Consider the following 25,424-nt stretch of genomic DNA (forward strand, 5'->3'; position numbering starts at 1 on the left):
TCAAGAGATTTCATGTCTCATTTATAAAATATATAATGTTCCCTGTCCACAAAGCAGGCATTTTCTAATGCATTCACTTTGAGGTTGGTTTTGTTTTTGATCTGTTTCTATTGTTCAAATACCCAGTTAGTGTGGATAAAAAGCCACAATGGAGAAAGAAAAATAAACATGCATTTTAAAATTTTGACAGCCTTAGGGTAAAGAAAGCCTCAATGTGCTAAAATCCATATTTTTAGAATAACAGTGTGAGACAGACACGGGATGGATTTTTGTGTGTTTTAGAGGTAAACTGCCCCCAAAAGTTTGTTCTGCAGTTTATTTTCCCTTGTGCTCAAATCACACATTTCGATGAAACAACACGCAGCTTTAATGACATTGGCACTGCAGATGGATAACACTCAGATGTCAAAGGAATCGAGATGTACTGCCTCGTGTCACAGACACCATCTGCCCCTGGGTGACAGAGTATCAAGGCCCGGGTGAAACAGGTTCTGAACTTGCAACTAAAGTCATTTCTCCATGTTGCAGAATCAAAAACATTTTTTGAGGTAAATAAACACATATTTATAAAAACAATATCATCATATTTAAAATGTAGCTCTAATAAAGAAGCCTGTGCTGTACTACAGATTTAAATGCTTAGGTGCTTGCAACTATACAAAATATTTCTCAAATTAATTCAGACAAATTGCATACAACTTATCTACAAAAACAAAAATAAGTTATCCATGTAGCATATCTTCAATTTTCCAGCCTTACACTGGAATAAAAGTTTGATTCATTCTGGCCTTGAAATTGGGGCATTGTGAGGCGATCCTTATCTGGTTCTTTTAAAACCTGATGTCCTCACACCTCATGTGCCATGTTCCAACTATTTGGCTTACACAGATTAGATATGGCTGTAAATAAGCAATAACAGAACCATAGTCAGAAATGAGCGCCAACAGCACTCTGGCAAAGGGGGGGGGGGGGGGGGGGGAATGCTTCGTACCTCTGGATGACTTCTGCTGACTCCTGCTCCCTCTCTCTCCTTTTTCTCTGCACAAATCCCCGGAAAGCCCTGCCATGATGTGGCACAGTATTAAAGGGATGAGAGAGGGAGAATGCTGGCATAGTGAGGGGTAGGACAGTGCAGGGAGGCTGATGCCACGGCTTTGAGCTGCAGGGGTTTTTGGGCTATAAAGAGGATGCTGTTGTAGGTAGACAGCAGATAGTTTTGACTAAAAAGACCAGCAAGTTAAATAACCCCATGTGCCAGTTTGCATCTATAATAATCCATCATCCCATAGAAATGAGTATCTTGTCACCTTAAGTGACTTTTCAAGTGTTACACTTTTCAATTCTTAAAGAAATAGTTTGTTTTGGGGGGAATTTTATACTTTTCTTTCTTTTTATACCATCCCAGAATCAGTCCCGCTTTGCTTCTAGTGCACCCTTCTTTGCATTTTAATGTTATGTTGAGTTTGGAGTATACACTATACTTCAATCAGCTCTTGCAGGTATGTGAACTCAAAAAGCAGCTACACTCAAATACATGCACGTTCTTCAGTACTTTGGGTATTTATTCACAGCATGAGGTACAGCAATTTTTAATGGAATTTTTCTTGACATTAAAACTATCTTCCCCTAGCAAGACCTCTTAGAAAAGATGGATTTTTCTTTTTGCGGAGGCCTGCCATTTGTTCATATGAACTACTGAGAAACTTGAGTGTGTTCTGACTAGCAGAAAGTCATACCACTGGGCTCACACTGGACTTCCATGTGTCAAAGTACAAACGTGGTGTGAAATGCACCACTTTCAATGTGCGATTATGTCTTCAACAGTCTTAATTGTCATTTGAAAGTGTGACTCAACAATTCTGTGAAACTGATTAACATTTGTCCAAATCAGAGTTTTAGCTAGACTACCTTTAACCAGTGATACCCCACTGTGGGCACTTCACATTCTGCTCGAGTAAATAGAAATGAATGAGTAAAATTGCCCAATTAATGAAGAGGTGCGGATTTACTTTCTATGTTTGGGAAAGAAATCCCATTTTAAGAAAACAAAAAAACAAACCCCAAAACAATATTGTGTTAATCCACTTCCACCAGACTGGCACTTCATGGCACCTCAGCCATAAAACTGGTCAGAAGTATCTCCAAATTTAGCTAGTTTACCTAGTCAAGTATTGATAATACAAAACAACAGAGTTGATCTTGGATATGTTATTTACAGGTTTTTAGAAATAGCATAGAGTCACATGAAATTTAAGTTTTCAAAGGTCTCTATGCTGCCCTTTTAAAAGCTAAGTACACCCCAATGATTCAATAGCTTGTAGGGCTGCAATGACTCAAAGGAGTTGTGGAGGAATTTTGGCCCGTTCTTCTTTGCAAGTTTGCTTTAGTTCATTATGGTTACCAGCCATTTGTTTTTGCACAGTTCTCTAAAGTGCTACCACAACATTGCTACTTACTTTGCCTGGGATGACTATGTTGTTACATGAACTAAATTTGGCTAAGGTTTAGCTCTAGGACACGTGGCCTAACATCTAGAACACTGGTTTACTGATGAGTTCATGGTCAACTCAGTGAGTGCAAGATGCCCAGATCCTGTTGCAAAAATCCTCTTCCTTGCACCACCATGCTTGACAGTTGCTATGAGGTGTTTTTGCTGGTATGTTGTGTTTGGTTTTCACCAACATGTGCCACGTGCCACTGTGCATTATGGCAAAACATCTCAAGAAGTCTTGTGCGTTGTTCCTGAGTCAAACCTAGGCCTGCTGCCATGGCAACTCTTCCAACAAGCCATACTAGTTCAATCTTTTTCTAATTGTACTTTCATGAACTTTGACATGTAACATGCTAACTGAAGCCTGTAGAGTTGTAGAGATGTAGCTCTTTAGGTTGATCTTTGCTAATTTGCTAAGGCGTCCAAGTAGCATTGTGTTATAACGCCTGAATGCCCCAGACCAGCAAAGTGCCAAAGCTTCTGCTTTTATAGAGGTGATCAGATTTATGATGATCAATTAATCAGCTGCAAGTCTAATTAACTGATTAATCTAATTGTGATTAACAGTACTTTCTTGCTACTTACCTCCTTGATTTCTATGGAAACAGTAAGGGTGTACATAGATTTTCATAGACTACACGGATATCTTTGAAAACTTTATTTCTCAAATGATGATATATTTAATCATACATACTGTTTAGTACAATCAGTTAATTTGGGGGGTTTATATTTATATAACAAATACTGACATCAGGACTGAATACCTTTGTGCTTACAACTGAAGAGTGGACTGTTTAATAAAAACCTGACTTGTTTTCAGTGTTAAGTAGCAGCTCAGGTTAGCTGGGCTTAGTTAGTCACAGTGTGTTGCAGCAGGAGGGGGTATGTAGTGAAATGTTAAAGTTCTGGCTTGGTTAAGCAGTGTTAATATGTTAGCATTTATCTTATCGCTGAAGCTAGTTAGGAAGCTTTTGCACACAGCACATTTCTTACAGGCTATTTATCTATCAAAGTTTTATGGAACTTACTGAATACAGCCAAAAGTTGCATTTTACTGGAAGACACTTGGATTGCATTTTAGCACTATAAATACTTGTTCTTGTACTTATGAAATCTCTCAGACACATTTAGTTCCAAACATGGCTGAAGTCAGCCAGCACAGATTTAGTGATAATTAGGAAGGCTGTGAAGAAGGATTAGAGCACCAACATAACTAACACGAATATCTTAAATGGCCAAAGTCCCTCTATTGCTGTGACCTAGACGAGTGTGTAGGTGCCAAGCTGGTAAAACTGCAGGGCGCATGTGAGCTGCCAGGCTTTAGGTCAGCCAACACACAGACATTTTCTGTACTTGAGCTTGGCAGGCTTACTCAGCAGCACTGGATTACACCGGACTTCCCTTCTGTCACATTTTTAGCCATTTTGAGTTTTTACATGTTTGTGCTGACTGCGCTTTATAGCTATTCAGAGAGCTAAACATGCAATATTAAATGTATTTCAGTTTTCATATTATTTGAGAGCACTGCGCTACATCCTGCTTGGTTCTCTCTTGTAATGATTTATTTTCTTTAACTCAGCGCAACAAGCAGCCCGATGATGAAGGTTAAATGATAGCATCTAAGTTAAGGAACAGCAGTTAAGGACGAGGGATTTAGATGAGAAAAAAGAAATCAGGCAGGGAACAATACTCACGAGATCCTGTTTGATGGTCCCAAGATTAATTAGCATGCAAGAAGAGAAGCAAGAAAGAAGAAGAAATGGTTAAGGCACCAGAGAGCACTGAGTCTCAGAGAGGCAAAGAACCAAATCAGAATGAGACAGAGGAAGTTTATGTTTTATCTCCATGTGTAAAAACTAATAAAGTAAAGCCATATTAGTGCTGTAGGTTTGCATTTAATTATAGAATCAAGTAGCTTTTACGGGATATGTGGTTGAGTGTGACTTTGGGCTCCACAGATGGTGCAACAAGCATCTAATACAAGATGAAAGGCGAAAACACAAAGTGAATGACTTAAAAAAAAAGGGGTAAAATGACAGTGAAGGAGAGAAACAGTTTGCTGGAAACCGTGGGAGATTCTGCATATTTTAATCAGAAGTTGTGACAGTAGAAATATTCTGCAACTGCAGGTGTTTTTGAGAGATAAATTCATCCACTTAAACAAATAGGTGCACACATTTTTATTCAAACGCGCTGACTAATATTCCAGCTCGAATGCACATGCAGCATTGATTTTACGGCCCTCAAAATGGGCGTTTTCAGGTTTTCGTGTAGACTAGTAATATGGACAACAATAAATATGATGATGCATATGAGATGAGAGTGATCAGTCTAAGCATTTCTTTTATTCTTCTTTGAAGAAAAACTTGTAGCTGCGTTGCCATGCAGCAGTTATTACATTTTAACCAAAAGGAAATGTGAGAATTAACAAAATATTCACTATGATGGATGTCCACCTTAAGCAAAACGTATAATAGTTTGCAAGTTGATTTTTAAACTTGCTCAAGGGGAAGTCAATGGCAGCCTAGAAGATAATAAATCAATTAGAAAATCCTTAATGTTAAGTATGCCGGTAATGGTCTGTTTCTAGGCAGTTGTATAAAACATTGACATGGTACATTTACTTTGACCTTTCAAACAGCAGATCTGGCATAATTGTGACTGTGTATGTTTGTGTGCGTGTGTGCACAGGAACTGGACACTCACGCCTGCATGGTTGTTGTAGCAGTTTGAAAGCTGAACATATTTTCCTTGGGGAACCAGTTGGTGTCCTCTGCAATTAGAGAGAAAAATGAGGTTTCCGAGTTTAATAGACAGAGAAAAATAGACCATATTGGCAAATGTCGTAGTAAATTTATTGGAAATATGAAATCACAAAACCAGCACCAGCACTTCACAGTCCACCACTCCACAAATGGAGAGAGGGAGACACAAAGGAAGAGACAGCAGAGGAAAGAGACGGGCAGACAAAGAGTCAAAAATACAGATCACCACGTTACAACATCAAACTCTCGATCCCCTCCAGACCTGAGAAGAAATAGATTTGAAGTAGTAAATATAATATTAGCTCATTTTAATGCAGGCATCCGTTATTTTTTTTGTTTCCTTAGACTGATAAACACTGATAGTAATAAGAGCAAAACTCAAGTGTTATTTCTTGTCATTTTATGAAGGGCTTATTTGTTACTTGTTTTATACTCAGGTATTATAAATAATGTTTATATGGAATCTTAAGTTTTTAAAAAAAGTAATCTAATGGAGAAGATTTTCGTGAAAACTACCAAAGGTGTGTTTTACTAGTGATTTTTTAACCTACATTTGCACTATTTTTCATCGCTATAACATCCTTCATTCACTCATCCATTTTCTTAACTATTCATCAAACCACACACTCTGACAAGCTGGAATCACCAATTAACTTAACAAGCATGTCTTTGGACTTTGGATACAAACCCATGTAGGCACAGGGGGGACATCAAATCTCTACATGAAAGGCAAGACAAGAAGCTTCTTACTGTGAGGCCACAGTGCTAACCGCTGCACCACTGTGCTGTCCTTTAAACATCATGAATTAAAAAGATGAATTTTTGTGGAGAAGTCTCGAGCCAATCCTCATTTTCTTTATATTTTGCTTCCAAGAATTTGTTGTAATTTTTAGAGTGGTCTTGAACAATAGTTCTCTCTTTTTTCAGTGCAGTGCTTATACTTGATCATTTCAGAGGAATGCTGTATTGTTGTTTGTTAAGCCACTTAACATTGATCTATTCATCACCCCAACATTAAAAGGCACATAAGTAATGAACCAGAGCTGCACATAAGAGACAATTTTATTCAGATAACTTTAAATTCAATCTTTAGGCACTTTATTACAAGAAGCCTGCCCAAAAGACCATGTTAGTTTCCATTTCTTTAGCTGGCTCTACAAATAGTACTTTGTACACCGAGACAAGTGTAATTTGTTGAAAATTTGCAGCGTGTCATTGAAAATTTAAGAAACTGGACAAGTGGAGAACATCATAGGCAATAGGAGGCCTAAAAAAAGAAAAGCCCTATCTAAATCAGATCAACAGTATTTTAAAGTCATGGAAACAGGCAGGGGAAAAAAGTTAAAATCAGACAGAAGAGGAGTGTCTACAGCCATCTGCAAAACACGGTGGGGGCTCTGTCATGGTTTGGGGCTTCATTTCAGCCAGTGTTGGAGATCTTATCAAAATTGATGGAATTCTGAAATCCAGTACATTTTTAGCCACAGTGCAATACCATCTGGAAAGCTAATTGGCATTGGCCTCATTGTTCCGCATGACAGTGATCCCAAGCACACTGCCAACCCCCTGCAAACTGTATACCTGAATGTCTGGATAGAAAAGCACACAATGAAACACTATCAGTCATGGATTGCCCCCTGGAGCTCAGACCTCAACATTATTGACACACAGTGGGATCATCTTGACAGAGAACGGAACAAAAGGCAGCCGACATCCAAAGAAGAGCTTTGAATGTCTTTCAAGAAGCCTGGAGAACTTTTCCTGAAGACTGCTTAAAGAATTCAAAGAAGGCTTTCCCAAGAGAGTTCAGGTTATGTTGAAGAATAAAAGCGGTCATATCAAGAATTGTACAAACATTGTTGCCTTATATACCATATTGCCATGTATGTTTGCACATGTTTCTATAACTTGTTGCACCAATTTTATATTTTCCCTAGCAAAATATTAAGGAATAAGGAGTGGCTCAAGAATTTTGCACTGTACTGTAGTTTCTTTTTTGACATTTTCTATTATTTTTTCTGCTTCTTTGTACTAATAAAGACGCATTCAGCATAAAGTGCCTTGAAGCAACTGTTGTTGTGATTTGGTGCTATACAAATAAAACTGAATTGAATTGAAGTGAATGTTTAAGTAGCTATTCTCATTGGTTTATATACAAAACATCATCACTGTTAAAGTTTACTAAAAATGTAAAATATTAATAATTACTATTATAATTATTTGCTTCACAGAGAAAATATACTCTTCTATTGATTCTGTTAGTTTGACTTAATTATATATATCGTATGTCAAATTAAAAGTGTATTTAGCAGCTTGGACAGTAAACATAAGAAATAACTACATGAAACTGAAAAAAGATCAAAATCTATTTCATCTCTGGTCCCATACCCATTCCAGCCACAGGGCTTTATGGAGAACCTTACACTACCCCCCCCCCCCCCCCCCCCCACTTGTTTGTGCCTTTTGAGCCTCTACCTTCCTTTGTGTCCTGAACCCTCTCACCTCTCTCCAGCCCAGTCATCCGGTCCACACTCCACATCCGCTCTAGGCGTCGGTGCTGCTTGCCTGCCTCTCTCGATGCACTCTCCAGGTCCAGGGAACCCTGGCTTCGAGAGGGAGCAGTACTGCACGACTCACAAGCCAACCCGCTACACTCCGCCTCTCCTTTTCCACCTTCGCCCCAGCTACGAATGTTGTGGGCGCTGACCGAGGTCTGCAGTGGAGGCTGAGACAGGTGATGATGATGGTGGGTGTGGTGGTGTGATGCATGATGAGAGTGAGAGCCTGCAGCGGTTAGCTGCGGCTGCTGGTTGCTACTGCTGCTTCCACTTGCCGCGCTACTTCCTCCGCTGCTGGAAGGTGGATTCATGCTCGAGACATTGTGGTGGTGGTGGTTTCCATGATGGTGCATACTATGGTGATGGTTGCTGTGATGGTGGCTGCCACAGCTGCTGGCGCCACGGCCACTGCTTGCGCGATGGTACTGGGTTGGAGACGATGAGGCGGAGGAAGGGGAATTGGAAGGCTGGATCGAACCACCCCTAGATCCTACCCCACTGCTCCCCGACTTCTCCTTTAGGACGTCCAGTTCGAGGCTCTCCTTGCTGCCCTGGCCGGCGCTCATCAGCATACCGTGCTGGGTGGTGATGGTGTACACACGTGAAGGCTGCAGTGTACACTCCACACACTTCTGCTGGTCTTCCTCCACTGAGAAGCTGCGTTCGAGGGACAATCGTGCTGGTGCCTTGTTAGAAAGTGTGATAGAAGATGGGGTTGGCTGGAGTAAGCCCAGTGGCTGTGTCACTAGGCTGGTCTCCTGTTTGTCCTCACAGCCCTTAGTTTCGGAGCAGGGATGGAGGTGGTTGTTGTTGTTGGGGCCAAATGTGTCACTTGGCGACTCCGGGTCAGGACCCACCAAGGTTTCACACAGAAGATGAGCTAGAATTTGAAAAACGAAGATGGTTATAAAGACAACTAAAAGTGCTAAAGAATGAGAAATATACCAAGGTGCTAAAGAGCAAGAAAACAGAAAAAGTGGGAAAAAATGACAAGCTGGCACAGTGGATAATCATCTTTCTCTGGTTATCAGCTGTCATCGTGACACACCAATGACTGCTTCCTGGCATTTCAGCAGAGGATGAGGTGAGAAAAGAACTAAAAGCATAAAGGAATACACACAGGGGAGATAGAGGGATGGACAAATGACAGGATGGCAGAGACGCTGACCTGATCCGTTTCGGTTTTCAGGGTGTGTGTGGGACAGGTACTCTCCAAATGCTCGCGCTGCTCTGTGGGGACACACACACATACGCGACACACATAAAGACATTAAATCATGGGTGGAAAGGAGGTATGAGTGGGAAAGAAGAGAAAGGGGAGAGAGAGGAGAGAAGGGCAAGGGAATTGTAAATTATAATCCTAATTGCCTTCTTTGTAGGCTTGTGCCACCCACAGATTAAGATGGAGCTGTTTTATCTCCTCGCTCCAGGCAACCCCAGCCTGAGGGAGACAGATATTGAGACAACAGGAGGAGATAGAGTGAAGGACTGTTTTAGGGCGACTTAATTTCTCAGTGGGTCCTCAGTTTGCATTGATAGGTGTAATTGCAGACGGCAGACTGTGGATGTCCTGGGATTTTTTTGTTACACTGTGGCTGCACTTACTATATCTGCGAATACTTGACCTTGACAGCAACAGACGAAGATTGTTAATGTGCTGGTAGAAGCAAAAATAGATGTTAACAGGTTCATCTTTTACTCACAACTCTTTGCAGGTTACAACACTCTACAGATACCCATTTAGCCACATATAGCAAAAATTAAATACCAGGAGGGCTTCTCCTTTAAAAATAATAGTCCCAGATCTCACGGTTGATTGACACTGACCTGCTAATGTTCCTCTAGTGATTCTGTGTAACGGAAAAGGGATGAGAGAGACAAAGATGTTCTTTCAGTGTCAGTATAGGTACTCTGGAGAAATGTACTGCAGTGATAACTACAAGGAATGACAGAGGAGAGGACATGAGAAGTGAGTTAAAGACTGTATGCTTACAATGAGTTACTCTGTAAGAAGAAAATACCACTGTAGTAGTTTTTACTATACGAGCAAACCACCGGCTAAGCTCTTGAAATATGCTGTTTATAGTTTCATCTTTCCAACAGCAAGCCTGATGAAAAAGACACCACCTACTGCTCTATTAAGGGATCTATAATTCAGCCCATTTTAGTGCTTAATGTTTTTAATGTATTAATTTTACTTGAACACTGTCAGCTGACTGTATGCAGACTTTAAATGCGGAGTTTATCTCTAAAATGGAAGCATTATGCATATTATATTCTATTTTTTAAATAATAATCTGATGTGTTCACAATATCAATATCAGTTATACTATCATACTAGTTACTTATACTAGCACTAATTGAACAATGCAGCCCAAATGCTCCTAGTGGTTATGCTTTCCCAATACAGCTAACTGCTGACGTATCTGTGCTGAAGAATCCCTTGTATGCAGGAGAATCTGTGGGTGTACACCTCCGCCCGGCACCACCGTCAATTATTAAAGCCTGTCCAGCACAGTAAGCATACACACACACATACACAAACTGACTCACACAATCTCCATCACAGAAAGAGCCGGAGTGCAGTGAAAACACTTCTCTCACACGGTTTCTTATTGAGACACAGGTCTGTATTCTTAGTGCACTCTGTGCTCTTTCACCCCTTTAACCCTCAAGGCTCCTCTTGAGACAATGCACAAAAACAAACCTGTCTGACAAACCTGAATTTTCCATTTAATGATAAAACCTGACCTGTTTATAGCTGTTCCATATAGGCATATTCTAGGGCCTGCCATACGTGCCATACTGAAATGTAAGCAATGTAAGTGAAATAACTAGCAGTCCAGTAAGAGAAGTTAATATTCCTGTACATATTCTCACCTCTAGATATCTGTAAACCTTAAAAACTATAAAACAATTTTGTTCTTAAGTTTGACCCGAGCATAGAACCATATAATTGTGATAATATGTGTTCTGATCCACATCCCTTCAGCCTCCTTCCATTGCTGTGATGTGCAAATACTGGAATAAATAAAGAAATAGAAAGTGTGGTTGTACAAATTAATGCACATTGCCCACATACAGTGGGTTTTGATAGTACTCTGTTATATTGCTAATAGAACAGGGCAAAAGAAGAAGATTGTGTCATTAAATGGCCAAACTTCACATGATAGAAGGGAAATACAACATTTGTGTTCATTACCTCATTACTCATTGATCAGCACAAGATTGGGAGCCTCAATTAAAAAACTGGGAGCAGAAAACAACATATAATCCCATCTTTAACCAAAGTGACATAAGTGATCTTCCTAATGGTTATGTTTAACCCAATCCCCTGTACTGGGATATTGTCTTTCAAATAGATCACTTATCTCCTTGGTCCTTGGGTGCTACGAACTAAATCCTCTTTTGTGCTGGTAACATATAAGAAAAACAGACATGTTTTAATGCTGAGCATCTTTTTTGAACCAAATGTAAGTAGTACACTATTTGGAATTGCATAGGTTTCTGAGTGTTAATCTGAGAAAATGTTTAAATATATTATATCATCATTATTTCATATATTTATCTTATGATATAAGAATATTGGAGGCAGCCCCTACTAATGTGACATTCAGCCACTAAAGGTGAGCATGGACCAAAAGTAAATGTAAGAAATTGAATTGAAGTTAATTCAATTCAATTTAATTCAACATCAAGGTACTTTATACTGTTTAGGTCTAACAATCAGACAACCCTCTATGAGCAAGCACTTGGTGACATTGGGAAGGAAAAACTCCCCTTCAACAGGAACAAAACTCGAGCTTCCACACACTGTGGAAGAGAGTCAGAGATTAATAATAACTAACAGTTAAAAAAAAATCAGTTCAGTTTTATTTATATAATGTCAAATCACAACAGTTGCCTCAAGGTGTTGTATATTGTAAGGTAAAGACCCTACAATAATACAAAGACAACAGAGAAAAGCCCAACAATCATATGAGCCACTGTGACCAAGCACAAAACTTCCTTTTAACAGGAAGAAACCTCCAGCAGAACCAGGCTCGGGGATGGTGAGGGGGGGAAGACAGGACTAGGTCATGCTGTGGAAGAGAGCCAGAGATGAATAATAACTTGTTTTAATTTAATGCAGAGTGGCATATAAACACACAGAGACTGAAAAGAGTTAAGTGAAGAAGAAACAGTCAGTGCATCATGGGTAACCTCCAGCAGCCTAGGCCTATTGCAGCATAACTGAGGGCTGTCTCAGGGTCAGGTAATTTATATGATAAGAGTTTGCAGATGCTGTAGTGCTGATCTTTATCTCAATTAAATTCACACTAGATGTTTTTGTATTGGTCACTGCTAAATAATTTTGAAGCGTGAACTTTTTCTCAGCTTGATGAGGGCTCAGTAGTATGTGTATGCCTCTGACCCAGGCCTTTCCTCGCTGGGGATTTGCAGAAAGGTGGTGCGGTTGTTAGCACTGTATTTGAATCCAGCTGTTTGTAGTTTCCGTGTTCTCCCTGTGCCACGTGCCTGTCTGCACTATGACAGCTGGGATAAGCTCTAGCACAAACCAAAACCCTGAATTGCATAAATGGAAGAAAATGAATGGATGGATGAACAGACCTCAGTTCAACAAGTTTTTACTGCAAAACAAAAACCTCACACAGAACAAATTAACCGGTAATTTTAAATGTTTCTTCTGTGACCGGAGAGTCTTTTGGCTTCTACACTGTTTACTGTCAATGGTTAAAACTGCAGCTAATGTAAACCAAACCTTTGAGAGTTTGGGGGTGTTGTTGAGGACTAAGGCTCTGCACGTGCTGTGTCACCAACCAGCTCCTTTCACTACATTTCTAAAAATAGCTCACCATGCCGCTGCAGTTCTACAGCAACTTCTTCTCAGAAACCCCGGACTTCTTCAGTTGTAATGGGCATAAAGCTGCGTGTGCATGTGCTTGCATACGGACATGTGAGTCTAATGGTACTTAAGGACATTAAGAAAAAGAAATGTTTTAGTTTGTGTGTGCCTGCAGTAACAGCAATCACAATTAAGGACACTTGTGATAAATGTAGTCTATACTTTAATCAGCAGGTGTCCCTCAGAACCTCTGATACATTTTCATTTGGTCCACCTGTTTTATAATTCAACAGGCTGGGCACTCTGATTAGAATCAGCAAACAATGGTGCAAGAGGCACGCATCATCCATTATACATGAGAGGAAACAGAACTGGAAATGGATAGAGCAGAACGTCTCTCAATCATCCACTACACAAAACCTTTCTCTGTACAGTGCCGTCTTATATTCACATTTTTGCACCAGCTTGTGATACATGAGCACAGCATGGGGGCAGTGAGGTAGCAACTGATAAATAGTCTCCGGCGAAAAATGATGAAGGGAAGGGAAGGGAAGAGCTTGACAGTTAGATATGAAATTCGTCCTGCATGCTCTCAGCCATGTGACCGGGTTTTGGGGAAAGAGACAAGTTAGGGAGGGGAGATTCTGAGGAGCAGGGAAGTGATTACAGCTGAGAAGAAGAGCAGTGTAGAAAAATTTGACCATATTAAAAATGAAAGAAGACTAAACCTGAGGAAAGACAGGTGGATAGAAAGACAGGACTGTGAGAGACTGAAAGATGAAAAATGATGGCAGACTCAGTTTGAAGGTGCAGCCACAAAACTAAACATCTTTTGTGTGATTTCATTTCTTAAGGGGCAGCTTAAGTATGCAATGAAATAAAGTAGCAAGGATGGCACAGGTTCAATCCAGTGTCCTGGACTGACTCCAATCAGGTTAATTTGTCTGACAGTGATGGACTGCTTGAGGTGACATTAAACCCAAGAGGTCGAGCAGAAATTTGTGCCTGGCAAGGCAATGTTTGTGAATTGGCCCATTATATCAGTTTTGCAGGACATATTATATATTATTAGGAAACTAAATGTTTCATTTGGCAGTTCATTTGTTTTTAATTCTAGGTGTCCTTCCTGGTTTATTTTGCCTCTGAGTGGAAATGAACCAGCAACTTTTGGTTTGCCAAAACATGTAAACCATATGCTATCTAATATATGTCCACATAACTATGCATTTACAAAACATGATTCAGAAAATGAGGCTTGATTTAAAAATGGTGCCATCACATTTCACTGTCAGTGCTGTCTGGAGCCCATGTAGCAGAGTATGCATCACAGCTCCATACTATGCATCTAATTAGTTTGCAAAACACACACAGTAGCTGAAAAGTCATGAAACAATGACATCAGTGTTTTTTATTTACAATAAAACTCTTTCAATTTCAACAATTGTCATACTAACTAATGTAGTACGCTACTGTTTATTAGTGCAGATGCTTAAGGTAGGCGTCAGAGCATCTGTTTTCATTGACTCTGCAGCTTAGGAGACAACAACATGAAAATGGTTGACATCCTGCTATGTTGTTGCCTGCTTGGTGAGATGCAATGCTGAAAAGTAAGCAAAAAGCATCACTTGTGTCTGTTTTCCCTGTTGCATCAACCATGTCTTGCATACTTATGCACATCACCGTTTGGTACCTTAAGCTGTGATTATGGTTGATGCACTTGCAATTGTTTGTCCAAATTATCACACCAAGACAGCCCTGTAACCATTGACTGGCAACTCAGAGAAAGAAATCATTACTTGGGTGGGAATAGCAAAAATTGAAACAGAAATCAAAGTGATTGCAGAGATTTTCTTCAAAGTTTTCTACTGAATCTCTTATATCTTCAGCCTGTTGCAGTATTTCTCTCAGTACCACCTGCAAATCTCTGTGCTCCTGCACTATTGTATCACCGAAACAGCTACAAAGATTGACCCACTCATACAATCATGTCACCAATCAGGCCGTGTGGCTGCCCCCTCACACCAGGCTAGAGAAATCAAGGGGCACACTGCAAGCCGAAATGACACCAGAAAGCAGCACCCGTCAGTCAGCTATGACTGACTGTCATACACTGAATCTAGATACCTGAAAATGCAGCATCGCTTGGACTAATGGGCCATTCTTTTGTGTCTGTTTAATATTTTCAGCTCTTTAAGTACTTGTTGTCCATGTTGTTTGAAAGATGATGTTGGAAACCGCATTTTCAAAGGTCAAATTATGTTTAATAAGATGATCATGCATCCTTGAACACGACACCAACTCCTGTCTTCAGCTGTCCTCAATTGTAAATGACTAAATCGCCTTGTTTGCACCCCACCAGTACTCTGATCTCATTATTCAATTCTTCTGTTCAGTAGAACAATAAATCTTTTTCATAATGCAACTGCACTAAAAATAAATACTTAGCTTGGATTGTTTAAACATGTTGGTTTGGGTTAAAATTACTACTTTGGTGAGAAAAGGGGACATTTGTTGTCATGGTTCCTGTAACATTACGTAGGGAATGAGAGGCAAACCATAATCTCCTTTGTTAAGGTCTGACATTTTGCTGATCCATCATCAAAATCTCTTTCATATGCACCCTTAATGACTTAGGGAGGCTGTTGTAAGGACTTTTTGGGGCCATTTTCTGAATTAAAAAGGGCACAATTCCAAGAGCAGCTTTATTCCTGTTATGTAAACTTCTGTGGGTACAACATGAAACCTTAAGATGCTGCATATTATCTGGTCATCTTTTCCGTTTCTTCTGAGTGAGCAGGTCAGACTGAATCTGAGCATTTTTTTTTTTTGTACTTTGTGTCTAGAACTAAGCAGGTCATGTGTAGTGTACTTATTACACCAGCTGAATGAGTCAGACACCACTTACACACACTCCACTTCTTGAATACATTTTGTCAGAAACTCCACTAACCACTTCAGGCACATAAAAGGACTCTCAACAACAGGAAGATACACCTCAGCACTTTTCATGGATCTAGAGAGAACAATGTGTAATCACTTACTAATGGGTGCAGCTGGAGGAGCAGTACTGCCTATATTAGACCTACGTTATCCACTTGTTGTTTGACTTTTCTTTTCTCGGCTCATTTCTTTTTGTTCAGGGTGCACTTACACCTACGCGATGAAGACTGTCAGTCAAATGTTTTCCTGCTTCGGTTCCTCCTGTCAATAGTTAAAATGTCCACTCACTCTTGGATAGGTGCCAAACAAGCAATCCACACTCTTCCAAGTAACTGGCTGTATTTCAGTAATATAATTAAATAAACAGATTGTGTGGAACAGAGAGAGTTTTTGTAATCTCTAATGTAACACTTGCAAAAACAGTGTTACATTAGAGTGCAGTGCAAAACTCTTGAGTCACCCCTATTTTTCTATATTTTACTAGGAAAATGGGAAAAAGGTGCAGAAATTTGTTAAAACGTGTGCAAGCATACATGGAAATACAGTATACAAGACAGAAATTGAGTCTGGACAGCGCTAATAAGCTTGAAAGTCAATATTTCGTATGACCACCTTTATTCTTCAACACAGCATGAATTTTCTAAGGCAACCTTTCTTCTAATTTCTTCAAGCAATCTTGAAGAATGCCAAGTTTTCAGCTAAGAGCTCATTGGGAATCACCTTGCTGATTCAAACATATTATTTTATGCCTGTCACATGTGTTATCCTTGCCATTTTTGTGGATTCAGAAAAAGTCTGGCTCCCTGGAAACAAAATATTAAAAAAATGAGGGGTGGCCCAGACTTTTGGATATTACTACCATCCTTAGGGAGTTTTTCCCAAATACATGTTCTCAATCAGCCAATTACTCACCTGTGTATACTATCTACACCACAGCTTCTCTTTCTTGTTTGCCAGATCACTTTGGCCTTACTGTAGTAACTAAGTGTTCTCCAGTTTCCGCTTGTTTCTATTTTTTTTTATTTTTTGCTGACATTTTTTTGTGATCTCAGCTTATATTATATAATTGGATTTCGACTTTTCAACTTTTACTGTGCGTACTTTGTCATGTGTTTGGGTCCTCTACTTCTGAGTCTTCATATATCTGTTACAAACTGTTTTCAAATGGTCCAATTAATTGTTTAGAAACATAATGCTAGCTTTTTAATGGGATTTATTTAATGCTTTGAAGGATAGAATGAATATTGAGAGATATCCCTAACCTTCTTACACTTCTTATGTGCTTTGTTCTTTAATAAAATGGCTTTTCTCATTTTTCCATCTCGAAATGACATCGATATGAAGGGTTAAATTAATACAACCAACAAAAATCCAAAACAAAGATGACAAATAGAAGAAAATAAATCTGTGATCATTCACTGAAACAATTTCCTTCAATTGTGTTCTTTCTCATATTTAAGCTATAACCCTGACCTTTATCTGCAGGGCTATAAAATGGATCCCTAAGGACCTACAAGATTAAAGAACTTGCTTACAGTTCTTTACAGCAATGATGCAGCATTTCATTCATATTATTGACCCATATCTAACGTGCCTCGTTCCTCTGTGGACTCTGACATCATTTAACACAGTGACCATATCCCCTGCCATGGCTGAAAGGTCTCCCCTGGCAGTGTTCCCACTGGTCTGAATATCATCAGAGCTGATGTCTCCTCTGGGTGTCTCTCCATCCACTGTAAGCAATCGGCTGCCAAGGAAACAGATTCCTTACTCTTAATGCCTCTTAATCAAATCCTCCTCTCAGATGCACTAATTGAATTGTTTCACAGAACACACACACACACACACACACACACACACACACACACACACACACACACACACACACACACACACACACACACACACACACACACACACACACACACACACACACGAGGTGATGAGAACCTGTTGAGGAACTTGTTGCACATTCCCATGTCCCTATTGAAGGGACATGGGAATGTTAATTGCAGTCTTAAAGGTGCAGTCTTATGGGACATGTGGGAACCAAGCATTGAGGAGGGATCTGATTAAAAAGTCAGTACACTAGAGGCTGAAGCACCACAACCACATACGGTGTTGAATGATGACACTGATTCCCACACAGCAGTGTTTTTCTGCAGCAGCTAACACATATTTAACACTGACCTTTTTTTACAGAGCGGGCACAGAGAGCTTATTCCCACTGTATATTTTCACTTGTGACAGTAGAAAAACAAAGTATAATAATAAAAAGACAAAAAAAAAAACATCACCTGAAGCTTATGTTATGTTTCGGTATCTCATTTATCCATGACATTAAGAGAAAACTTGAACAGAAATGGGGAAAAAACAAGTAAATAAATAATCACAATTCAACTAAAATCATCTTCTGCTAAGCGAAAAAGACAAAATCAGAAGTCTCTTATAAAATAGTCCCAGGATTATCACGTGAACATCAATCATATGATTACCTCCAACAGTGTATTTACATCTTATTCATAACAGACATCGAGCACAGAAAAACCCTTGCTCACGCACGTTCCATTTGTATCTCGTTTATCTGCAATCTATCAATCATAAATAGTTTAATTTGACGGCACCTCTCTTCCAACTTCCACTTACATGAATACATCCAACACCAAACAAGGATTGATCAAGAATAGCTGTGAACCAAAATAAAAATATAAATGTTTTGAAAGAAAGGTTCACTACAGCATGGGATGGATAAGACCTGAGTTCCTCACTCAGAAGTAGAGGACCCAAACACATGACAAAGTACGCACAGTAAAAGCTTGAAATCCAAATCTTTAATATAAGCTGCTCTGGAACAGGCAGAGCACTGAGAATGGGGCAAATTTTTCAAAATAAGACTGCATTTTCTTTCACAAAATTTCTGGAAATTCTGTTGAAATCTGTTCTAGATTGCATGACATCAAGCAGGCATGCTCAAACACAATTCCCTACTACAATCTATTCCCATACTGAACAATTTTCACTTGAGGTCAATTTATGTATTCTTACTACTTTAGTATGACTAAAGTAGTAAGAATACATTTAAAACACGGAGTGCATAATTTATAGCAGATGAGAAAAACATAAGCAAAAGCACAACGAAGCATGATTTTGCCCAAAACACGATCAGATTTATAAAACTTAGGAGGCAGTCTTTCCATGGCGTTTGAATAAATCGAAATTAAAAAAAAAAAAATTGCTAACAGTTATGCAACATCGCTGGCCCCCAATAACAGAGTGACTGCAGGCCACCTGACTGTCCTCCACAAACTAAGACACAATGTTTCATTTGCATCAGTCTGGAAAAAGAAAAAAAAAGGTCTTTCATCTTTCAGTCCATTTTCCACACTCTCAGAGCTCTGTGAAAGCTGTTGTCCATTGCCCTTCAGCCGAACCACAGCACAGCCTTCCTCTTAGGCTGATCGACAGATCAAAGCATTTCCTTCCTCGCTCAGTGTCGCAGAATTCTGGTGTGTACATAGGAGGTAATCTGTCCCCCTCTCTCTTTCCCTCCTCACTCTCTGTCACTAGCTACCTCACCGAAGCTGCTGGAGAGGAGAGTGTGACCTGTTTCATAACAGAAACCCATAAGCATGCACAAGATGACACAGGCACTGTCGAGCATCGGGTACAAGAAGCCAGTGTCTCTTCAGTAGCGTTCAGACCTCTAACGCCTCCTCATATCTCAAGACAAAAGAGATCACTTGAGGAAAATATCTTTGTGCATGCTTTCCAATCAGGCACACCTATTAACAGATTAAAAACTCACCACATTTTTCTTCTTTTTAGCTATGCTAAAGGACACTAGGAAGGCATTCCTAGTTAAAGCATTCGTGTCCTGTGAGGACACGAATGCCAGTCTGTCCACCACTTTGGTACAGACTAAAATGTCTTAACAGTTGTTGCACTGACTGCCAAGAAACACACTGCAAACATCTATTGTTTGTTAAGGATAACTGTAACTGATTTCTGGTGCTATGAGTTTGAAATTCGTAGGTTTTTATTACAGTGTGATTCTCCAAAAATCACAAATGAGTTCATAAGTCATAAGGAATGAATAACATGAAAATAACATATGATCTTTAAGCATTACAGATTTCACCATAGTTACACATTATCAGCTCCACTTAGGTATCACAGCCAATGGATTCTTTTGTTTTTTTATTTTGGATATTGTACATGTTTTGTATTGTGGTTCCTTGCAACATTTGTCATCACTCTTGTGTCCTTCTGTTATCACCACGTCACCTTTTAATTTGGCCAGTCCTTTGGAAGGCATTCCTAGTTAAAGGGAACAATGTAAAGCACTAGCAGAGTGACAGGTTTTGCCAAGAAGAAATAATTAAGTTAGAGAAAAATCCCTTTCTTGGTTTTAATAAAAGGGGCCATGGGAAATTGTCTTACTGTCAACCAAGCTCACACTTGTTATTAGTTAACAAGTGTGAGCTTAAAGTTAAAGTCCAGAACTTTCGCTGCTTGTCTATGGCATTTCATATTCTTCCATCAGACTGATGCTGTATGCAAGAAAGGATAAAAAACAATAAATAATTATGTGTATTACAAAAAGTGTGTGAGTTTGCTAGATGTTTAAGTAAGCTTGACATTTATACCTGGCTCTTAAAAGGCCCCTGGAGGTTTCATTTAATGAATTTAATGTTTTAATGAAGTTAAAATAGACTGGCTGGCATCTGGGATGGTTTGGAAATAGTAAAAGGAAAAGTGGGGGATATTTATAACTGGAGCTGGAGAAAGAGAAAAAAATAAGCATATTTAAAGTTACTTTTTCCACTCTGTGCTGGCGAAGGATAATGACTCAGACTTTAGTTTAGATGTATTGTCATTTGCCTATAAGGTTCTGAAAACCATAAAGAATCAGCATCACTTGATTTAAGGTAAGGGTGGGTCTGCAGGAAATTAAGAATAGTTAGTGCACCTAGCCCAGGGGTGGGCATCTCCAGGCCTCGAGGGCCGGTGTCCTGCAGGTTTTAGATGTGTCCTTGATCCAACACAGCTGATTCAAATGGCTAAATGACCTCCTCAACATATCTTGAAGTTCTCCAGAGGCCTGGTAATGAACTAATCATGTGATTCAGGTGTGCTGACCCAGGGTGAGATCTAAAACCTGCAGGACACCGGACCTCGAGGCCTGGCGTTGCCCACCCCTGACCTAGCCTCACTACTAGCATCATTTCCAGCATGTAGGAACATAAAGGCATGCCATATGGTTGATTCCAACTCCAGGTTACCGTGTCTGATTTGCTGTAATTTAAAATGTATAAGCAAAGTCTCCTTCCTTCATGTTGCTATAAATTAACAATAAACAGATTTTAGTGGGAGAAAGTATTAAATCCCACTCACAGTTACAAATCTGCATCTCGCTGCTTAACTTTCCCTTATTCTGGCATGGCACATGATACAAGATCAGCACAAAATGCACAAAAGATAACCTTAAAAACAGACAAGCAAACAAACAAACAAAAAAAATAAAAGCTGTATGAAGAGACACACATGGGATTAGGGATGGGTATTGATAAGATTTTCACGATTCCGATTCCATTTTCGATTCTGTTTAACGATTCGATTCTTTATCGATTCTCTTATCGATTCTTTTTAAAAAAGGAGAACACTAAGGTCAAATAGCTTAGAACTTTGTTTTATATCTTCTCTTTGAACGAGATAGAAATTTAGGAGTAACATGGAGTAACCAACAGTGACATCTTAAGAGATCCACAGCCTACGGCTTTTCAATGGGGTGTCACAGGGTCCCCAGGAAAAAAATTGTAAATGTAAAATAATAAAATAAATATTCTTCTGTAGCAATAAAACAAGAATATCCAGTAATGTTCCTGCCTACAATTAAACACATTCACTTACCTAAAATCGGGGCATCTGCTGTGGCAAATGGGTGCAAGCCTTTGACCACAAACTTAGTCACTGCTCGGTGACATTCGTCTATCCTGGCCTGAAAGGAGACGCTACCGGTAGACTGCAGCGACAACTGCCAGCATCTGAGCCAGACTCTGTCTGTCTCTCTCATCATGGTCATCTAAATGCACAGTAATGGCAGGTTTTGTAATAAGGCAGATCGCGCTAACATAATATGCACTGTTAGTTGATTATTTACCTGCCGCATTAACGGGAGAGGACGTGCAAACGTTACCGCTGCTGCTGGGTTGAGATTCACGAGTCCGGAGCGGAATTAAAAACACGACATTCATTTAAGGTCATCGCGTGTTTTGTGAGCAAATGCTTTTGCATATTCGTAGTGTTTCCTCCCTTAAATAACATATCTACTTTGCAAGTATTGCAAGTTGCCCTGTTGTCATCCGTTCTCGTAAAGTATAATCAAACTTTTTAGTGTTTGAGCAGCTTAGGTACCATGTTTCCTGCCAGGTAAATGACGCTCCGCAACGTGGTGACGTCATTCGGGGCGACTGGAATCGATAAGGGAATCGTTTGCAAAAATGGCAAACAATTCCAAGGAATTGAAACAGTGGGAACCGGTTCTCAACAAGAACCGGTTTTCGATACCCATCCCTACATGGGATCCATGCAACCGTGTGCATGTGCAAGTAGAGAGATGGAAATGGGCCGCTTTTATTAAATTCTGTTAAATTCTCACTTCCTCATGCATGAGGTTATGTGCAGGTGAAAGACTGATAAATATTGGATGTGAATCAACTCTGTTTCCCATATACTGGAGGCGAGGTGGATTCTTCTATTAGTCAAAATAAATAAATAAGCTCTGAAATTGAGTGTTTGTGCTTATGTGAGTGAAGAAGGAGGGGAGCATGTGTGTGATGTGTGTGCGTGGCTACCAGTTGAGTTAGACATGTAACAGTTTGTGCAGTCCCTTTGTGGACGCAAAGGGGGGAAAGAAAAAGAGTGGCAGCCCTGCGGTGGGAACGCTATCTTTTCCTCACACAGGGTCTCACAGTGGAACACCTGCTCAGGATCTCCTCTGGGCCCATTTTCTAATCGTGCAGGAGGATCACATTCTCATCTTCGTTTTAAGGCAGCACACAGACACAAAAACACACTGCGCTAAAAGCAACATCGCTAAAAGCATGGTTGTGTAATGTAAAGAAGGCACACACACCCTGAGAGAATGACGTAACAACACATCAGCCCACATCTGTGAATGCTATAGTCTGAACAAGTCAAGGTCATTCATGGACTGAATTAAAAACACTGGGCCCTGCTGTGAGGCACCCTCTGAAGCAGAGAGCTGCTTTGTATCCCGAGCTCATGTGGGACTGTAGCGTCCTGTCTGCGCTTGATGCCTGGACACATGAAACACACAGGCACACGTGCTTTCCAGCGAACTGCAGCCTCGCAGATATGAGGAAGAAGGCAGCATCGTTGATACAGCCTCCTTACTCCCCCTGCGTAGTGCTGCAACAGCTGGATGCGGTTCTGGCTGTTTAAAACACGCACAGCTCTCAGACTGAGTCCCTAATAGGTTTTAAAGGGCTGGACTCGTGCCAAACAGTCTGAGTCTTGTTTTTCCACCCTGCAAAAATTAACGGACGTTTTCCCGTGCTGCCCTCTGTGATTGACCCAATGACTGGTCGTGATAGGTGATTAGTGCAACGACAGAATCGATTGCCGTGACTGATTAATCGACAGCTGGCTCATTTGCCCATCCCGGAGTGAAGGCTGCCGCCTCATCGCTGTACTGTTTTCTCGATTCTCTGCGGCCAGACAGAAAGGCAGTTTTTGGTTAAACTGAAATAACAATCAGATAGCAGGATTTAAAAAAAAAAAAAAAAAAAAAAAAAAAAAAAACGGCTAATAAGAGGTGGCAAAGTGGGAAAATGTATCAGGGACACTCTGAGTCACGGCAGTCCCATTTTGCCTCTGCATGCCTTTGGTTATACAATGATGCTTCATTCACAACATCTAGAAACACTCCGACGCGCCAAACATCTTGCAGCAGGTTTACATTACATAAAACACAGATATGGGGAAATTGCATGAAGCCATCCTAATCACGTAATCAATTTCTGATTACAGGTTCAGTTTTGGGAGATCTTTAATTGATATTTGCCCCAGTGCACGTTCCGAGCTAGACGCGGGACAATCAGCAACCACCAAAAGCGCAAAGAGCCTCTCTGCGCATTACAAGGCAGACTGGCTATATCCAGGATAGCGCAGTGGTAATCCATCAAAACGCAAAACTGTCACACCTGGGAACTTCGTGTCGCTCGCACCTGAAGGCTAAAACACCTGCCAAGACTTCCTCAGGGTACTATAACACAGATATAAGCCGAGAGCTCCGAGTGTCACTCACCTAACTTTTGCTGCCACAGAAGAAATCGCATCGTTTCTTAAATTCTTCCTCTTGGACACAGCAGTTCCCATGCTGGCATGGAAACGATGCAGGCAGGAAAACAGTTCATTCCAAAGGAAGGAGGAATGCCACGATGAAAACAGTATAAAAATCGCAAGAAAAATAAAAAGTTGCAGGGAAATCCGGGAGCAGATAGGTCACGCACGCGTCTGCAGAGCAAAAAAAAGAAGGAAGTCAGTCTTCTCTCTCTCTTTCTCTCTCTTACTCTGTCTGTCTCTCTCCGGATATGAGCATGTACGTGGGGTAGCTGCACAGTTGCCAGAGTGAGGCTGAAAATACCCAAACCCCCTTCTCTCTCTTTCTCTCTCTCTCCCTCCCTCCCCCTTTCTCTCTCTCTTTCTCATTGATCAAAAAAAATGCAATGGGAGGATTGTTGGGTTGGCGATATCACCATCGTCCTCATCGTGCTCACAAAGGTGGAGGCGGGGAGCCGTGTATCTACAACAGTGGTGTCATCCACCTCCACCTCTGGCATTCATCTAATGCTCCTTTTTGGGGACTGTGATCTCTGTATCTTTACTTATTTATTTCCTGGTGTTACATAAACGGTCATTTTGGTGAAAGCCCCATCCACCCCCTCTAACACACACATACACAAACGCTGTAACTGGCTCCTACTCAACCATTGACAGGATGAGGCACTGCAGCGCTCTGTAAATATTTCTTCAATTAATAATACCACTGGAGCTTTAGCGTGTGCTTTGTTCTATTTCTTCAAAATAACTGAAATGTGTGTTTCAGTTATTTTGGTGTGTTTTTGCATTATGGATTGTTTTCTTATTCTCTTGTAGTGCTTGTGGTGGTGATGATGATAGATTATTATTAGTTTCATGTTTCTGTTTATCCGTGTTTAAGGATTTGTTGTTTCATGTATTGTTTGAGTTGCATGTGTTATATTCTGTCTGCGTCTTTGTTTAGTGGGTTCTTGTTTCCTATTTTTTTGTGAAGGTCTGTGTCTCATGTGAGTGTGTTCAGTTCTACTGCTCCCCTGTCTCGTTAGTCCAATTTCTCCCAGCTGTGTCTCCCTCCTGTTTCTCATTCCCCGATTACCTCCCTGTGTATATAAGTGTATATATATATATATAAGTATATATATAAGTGTGTTCCTGTGCTCTCTGTCGTGTTGTACCATCAGATCATGCCTGTGTGTTTCCGGTTCTCAGTGTTTGTTGTTCTGTTCATGTTTTGTGCTTTGCCAGCAATAAAGCTGTGGTTTTCTGTTGAAATTTTGCTTCACGAGTCCTGTGTTTGGATCCTCACCTCCGCCTGCCGCCCTGACACTTTTTGTCCATCTTTAAGAACTGTCTAAAAAACTCAATATTCTAAGATTAAATGTTAACCTGTGATATAATGACATGGCCATGAAGTCAAGGTTTAAGATGCAAAGAGAGAGAAACATACAAAAATCTGTGTCTCACTGATATGCAGATCAACT

General features: G+C 40.2%; 1 protein-coding gene across 4 annotated transcripts in view; it reads right to left on the minus strand.

Moving 5' to 3' along the window:
• Positions 1-24,276, minus strand: part of nsmfa (NMDA receptor synaptonuclear signaling and neuronal migration factor a) — a 51,755-nt gene extending 27,479 nt beyond the window's left edge. For 2 of the 4 annotated variants that reach the window (XM_085169071.1, XM_085169069.1), the window contains exons 1-4: positions 23,930-24,271; positions 8,983-9,044; positions 7,759-8,694; positions 5,198-5,264 (exon numbers count right to left, since the gene is read on the minus strand). In XM_085169071.1, coding sequence (XP_085025197.1) covers positions 5,198-5,264; positions 7,759-8,694; positions 8,983-9,044; positions 23,930-24,000 — 1,136 coding nt within the window. In that variant the 5' untranslated portion in view covers positions 24,001-24,271. Of the gene's footprint in view, positions 1-5,197; positions 5,265-7,758; positions 8,695-8,982; positions 9,045-23,929 lie in introns of all 4 variants that reach the window. The other 2 variants (XM_085169070.1, XM_085169072.1) reach the window with 2 other exon arrangements.
• Between the last annotated feature and the right edge of the window lie 1,148 nt (positions 24,277-25,424).

Source organism: Neolamprologus multifasciatus, chromosome 7 (assembly GCF_963576455.1).
Source record: "Neolamprologus multifasciatus chromosome 7, fNeoMul1.2, whole genome shotgun sequence".
Lineage (NCBI taxonomy): Eukaryota > Metazoa > Chordata > Actinopteri > Cichliformes > Cichlidae > Neolamprologus > Neolamprologus multifasciatus.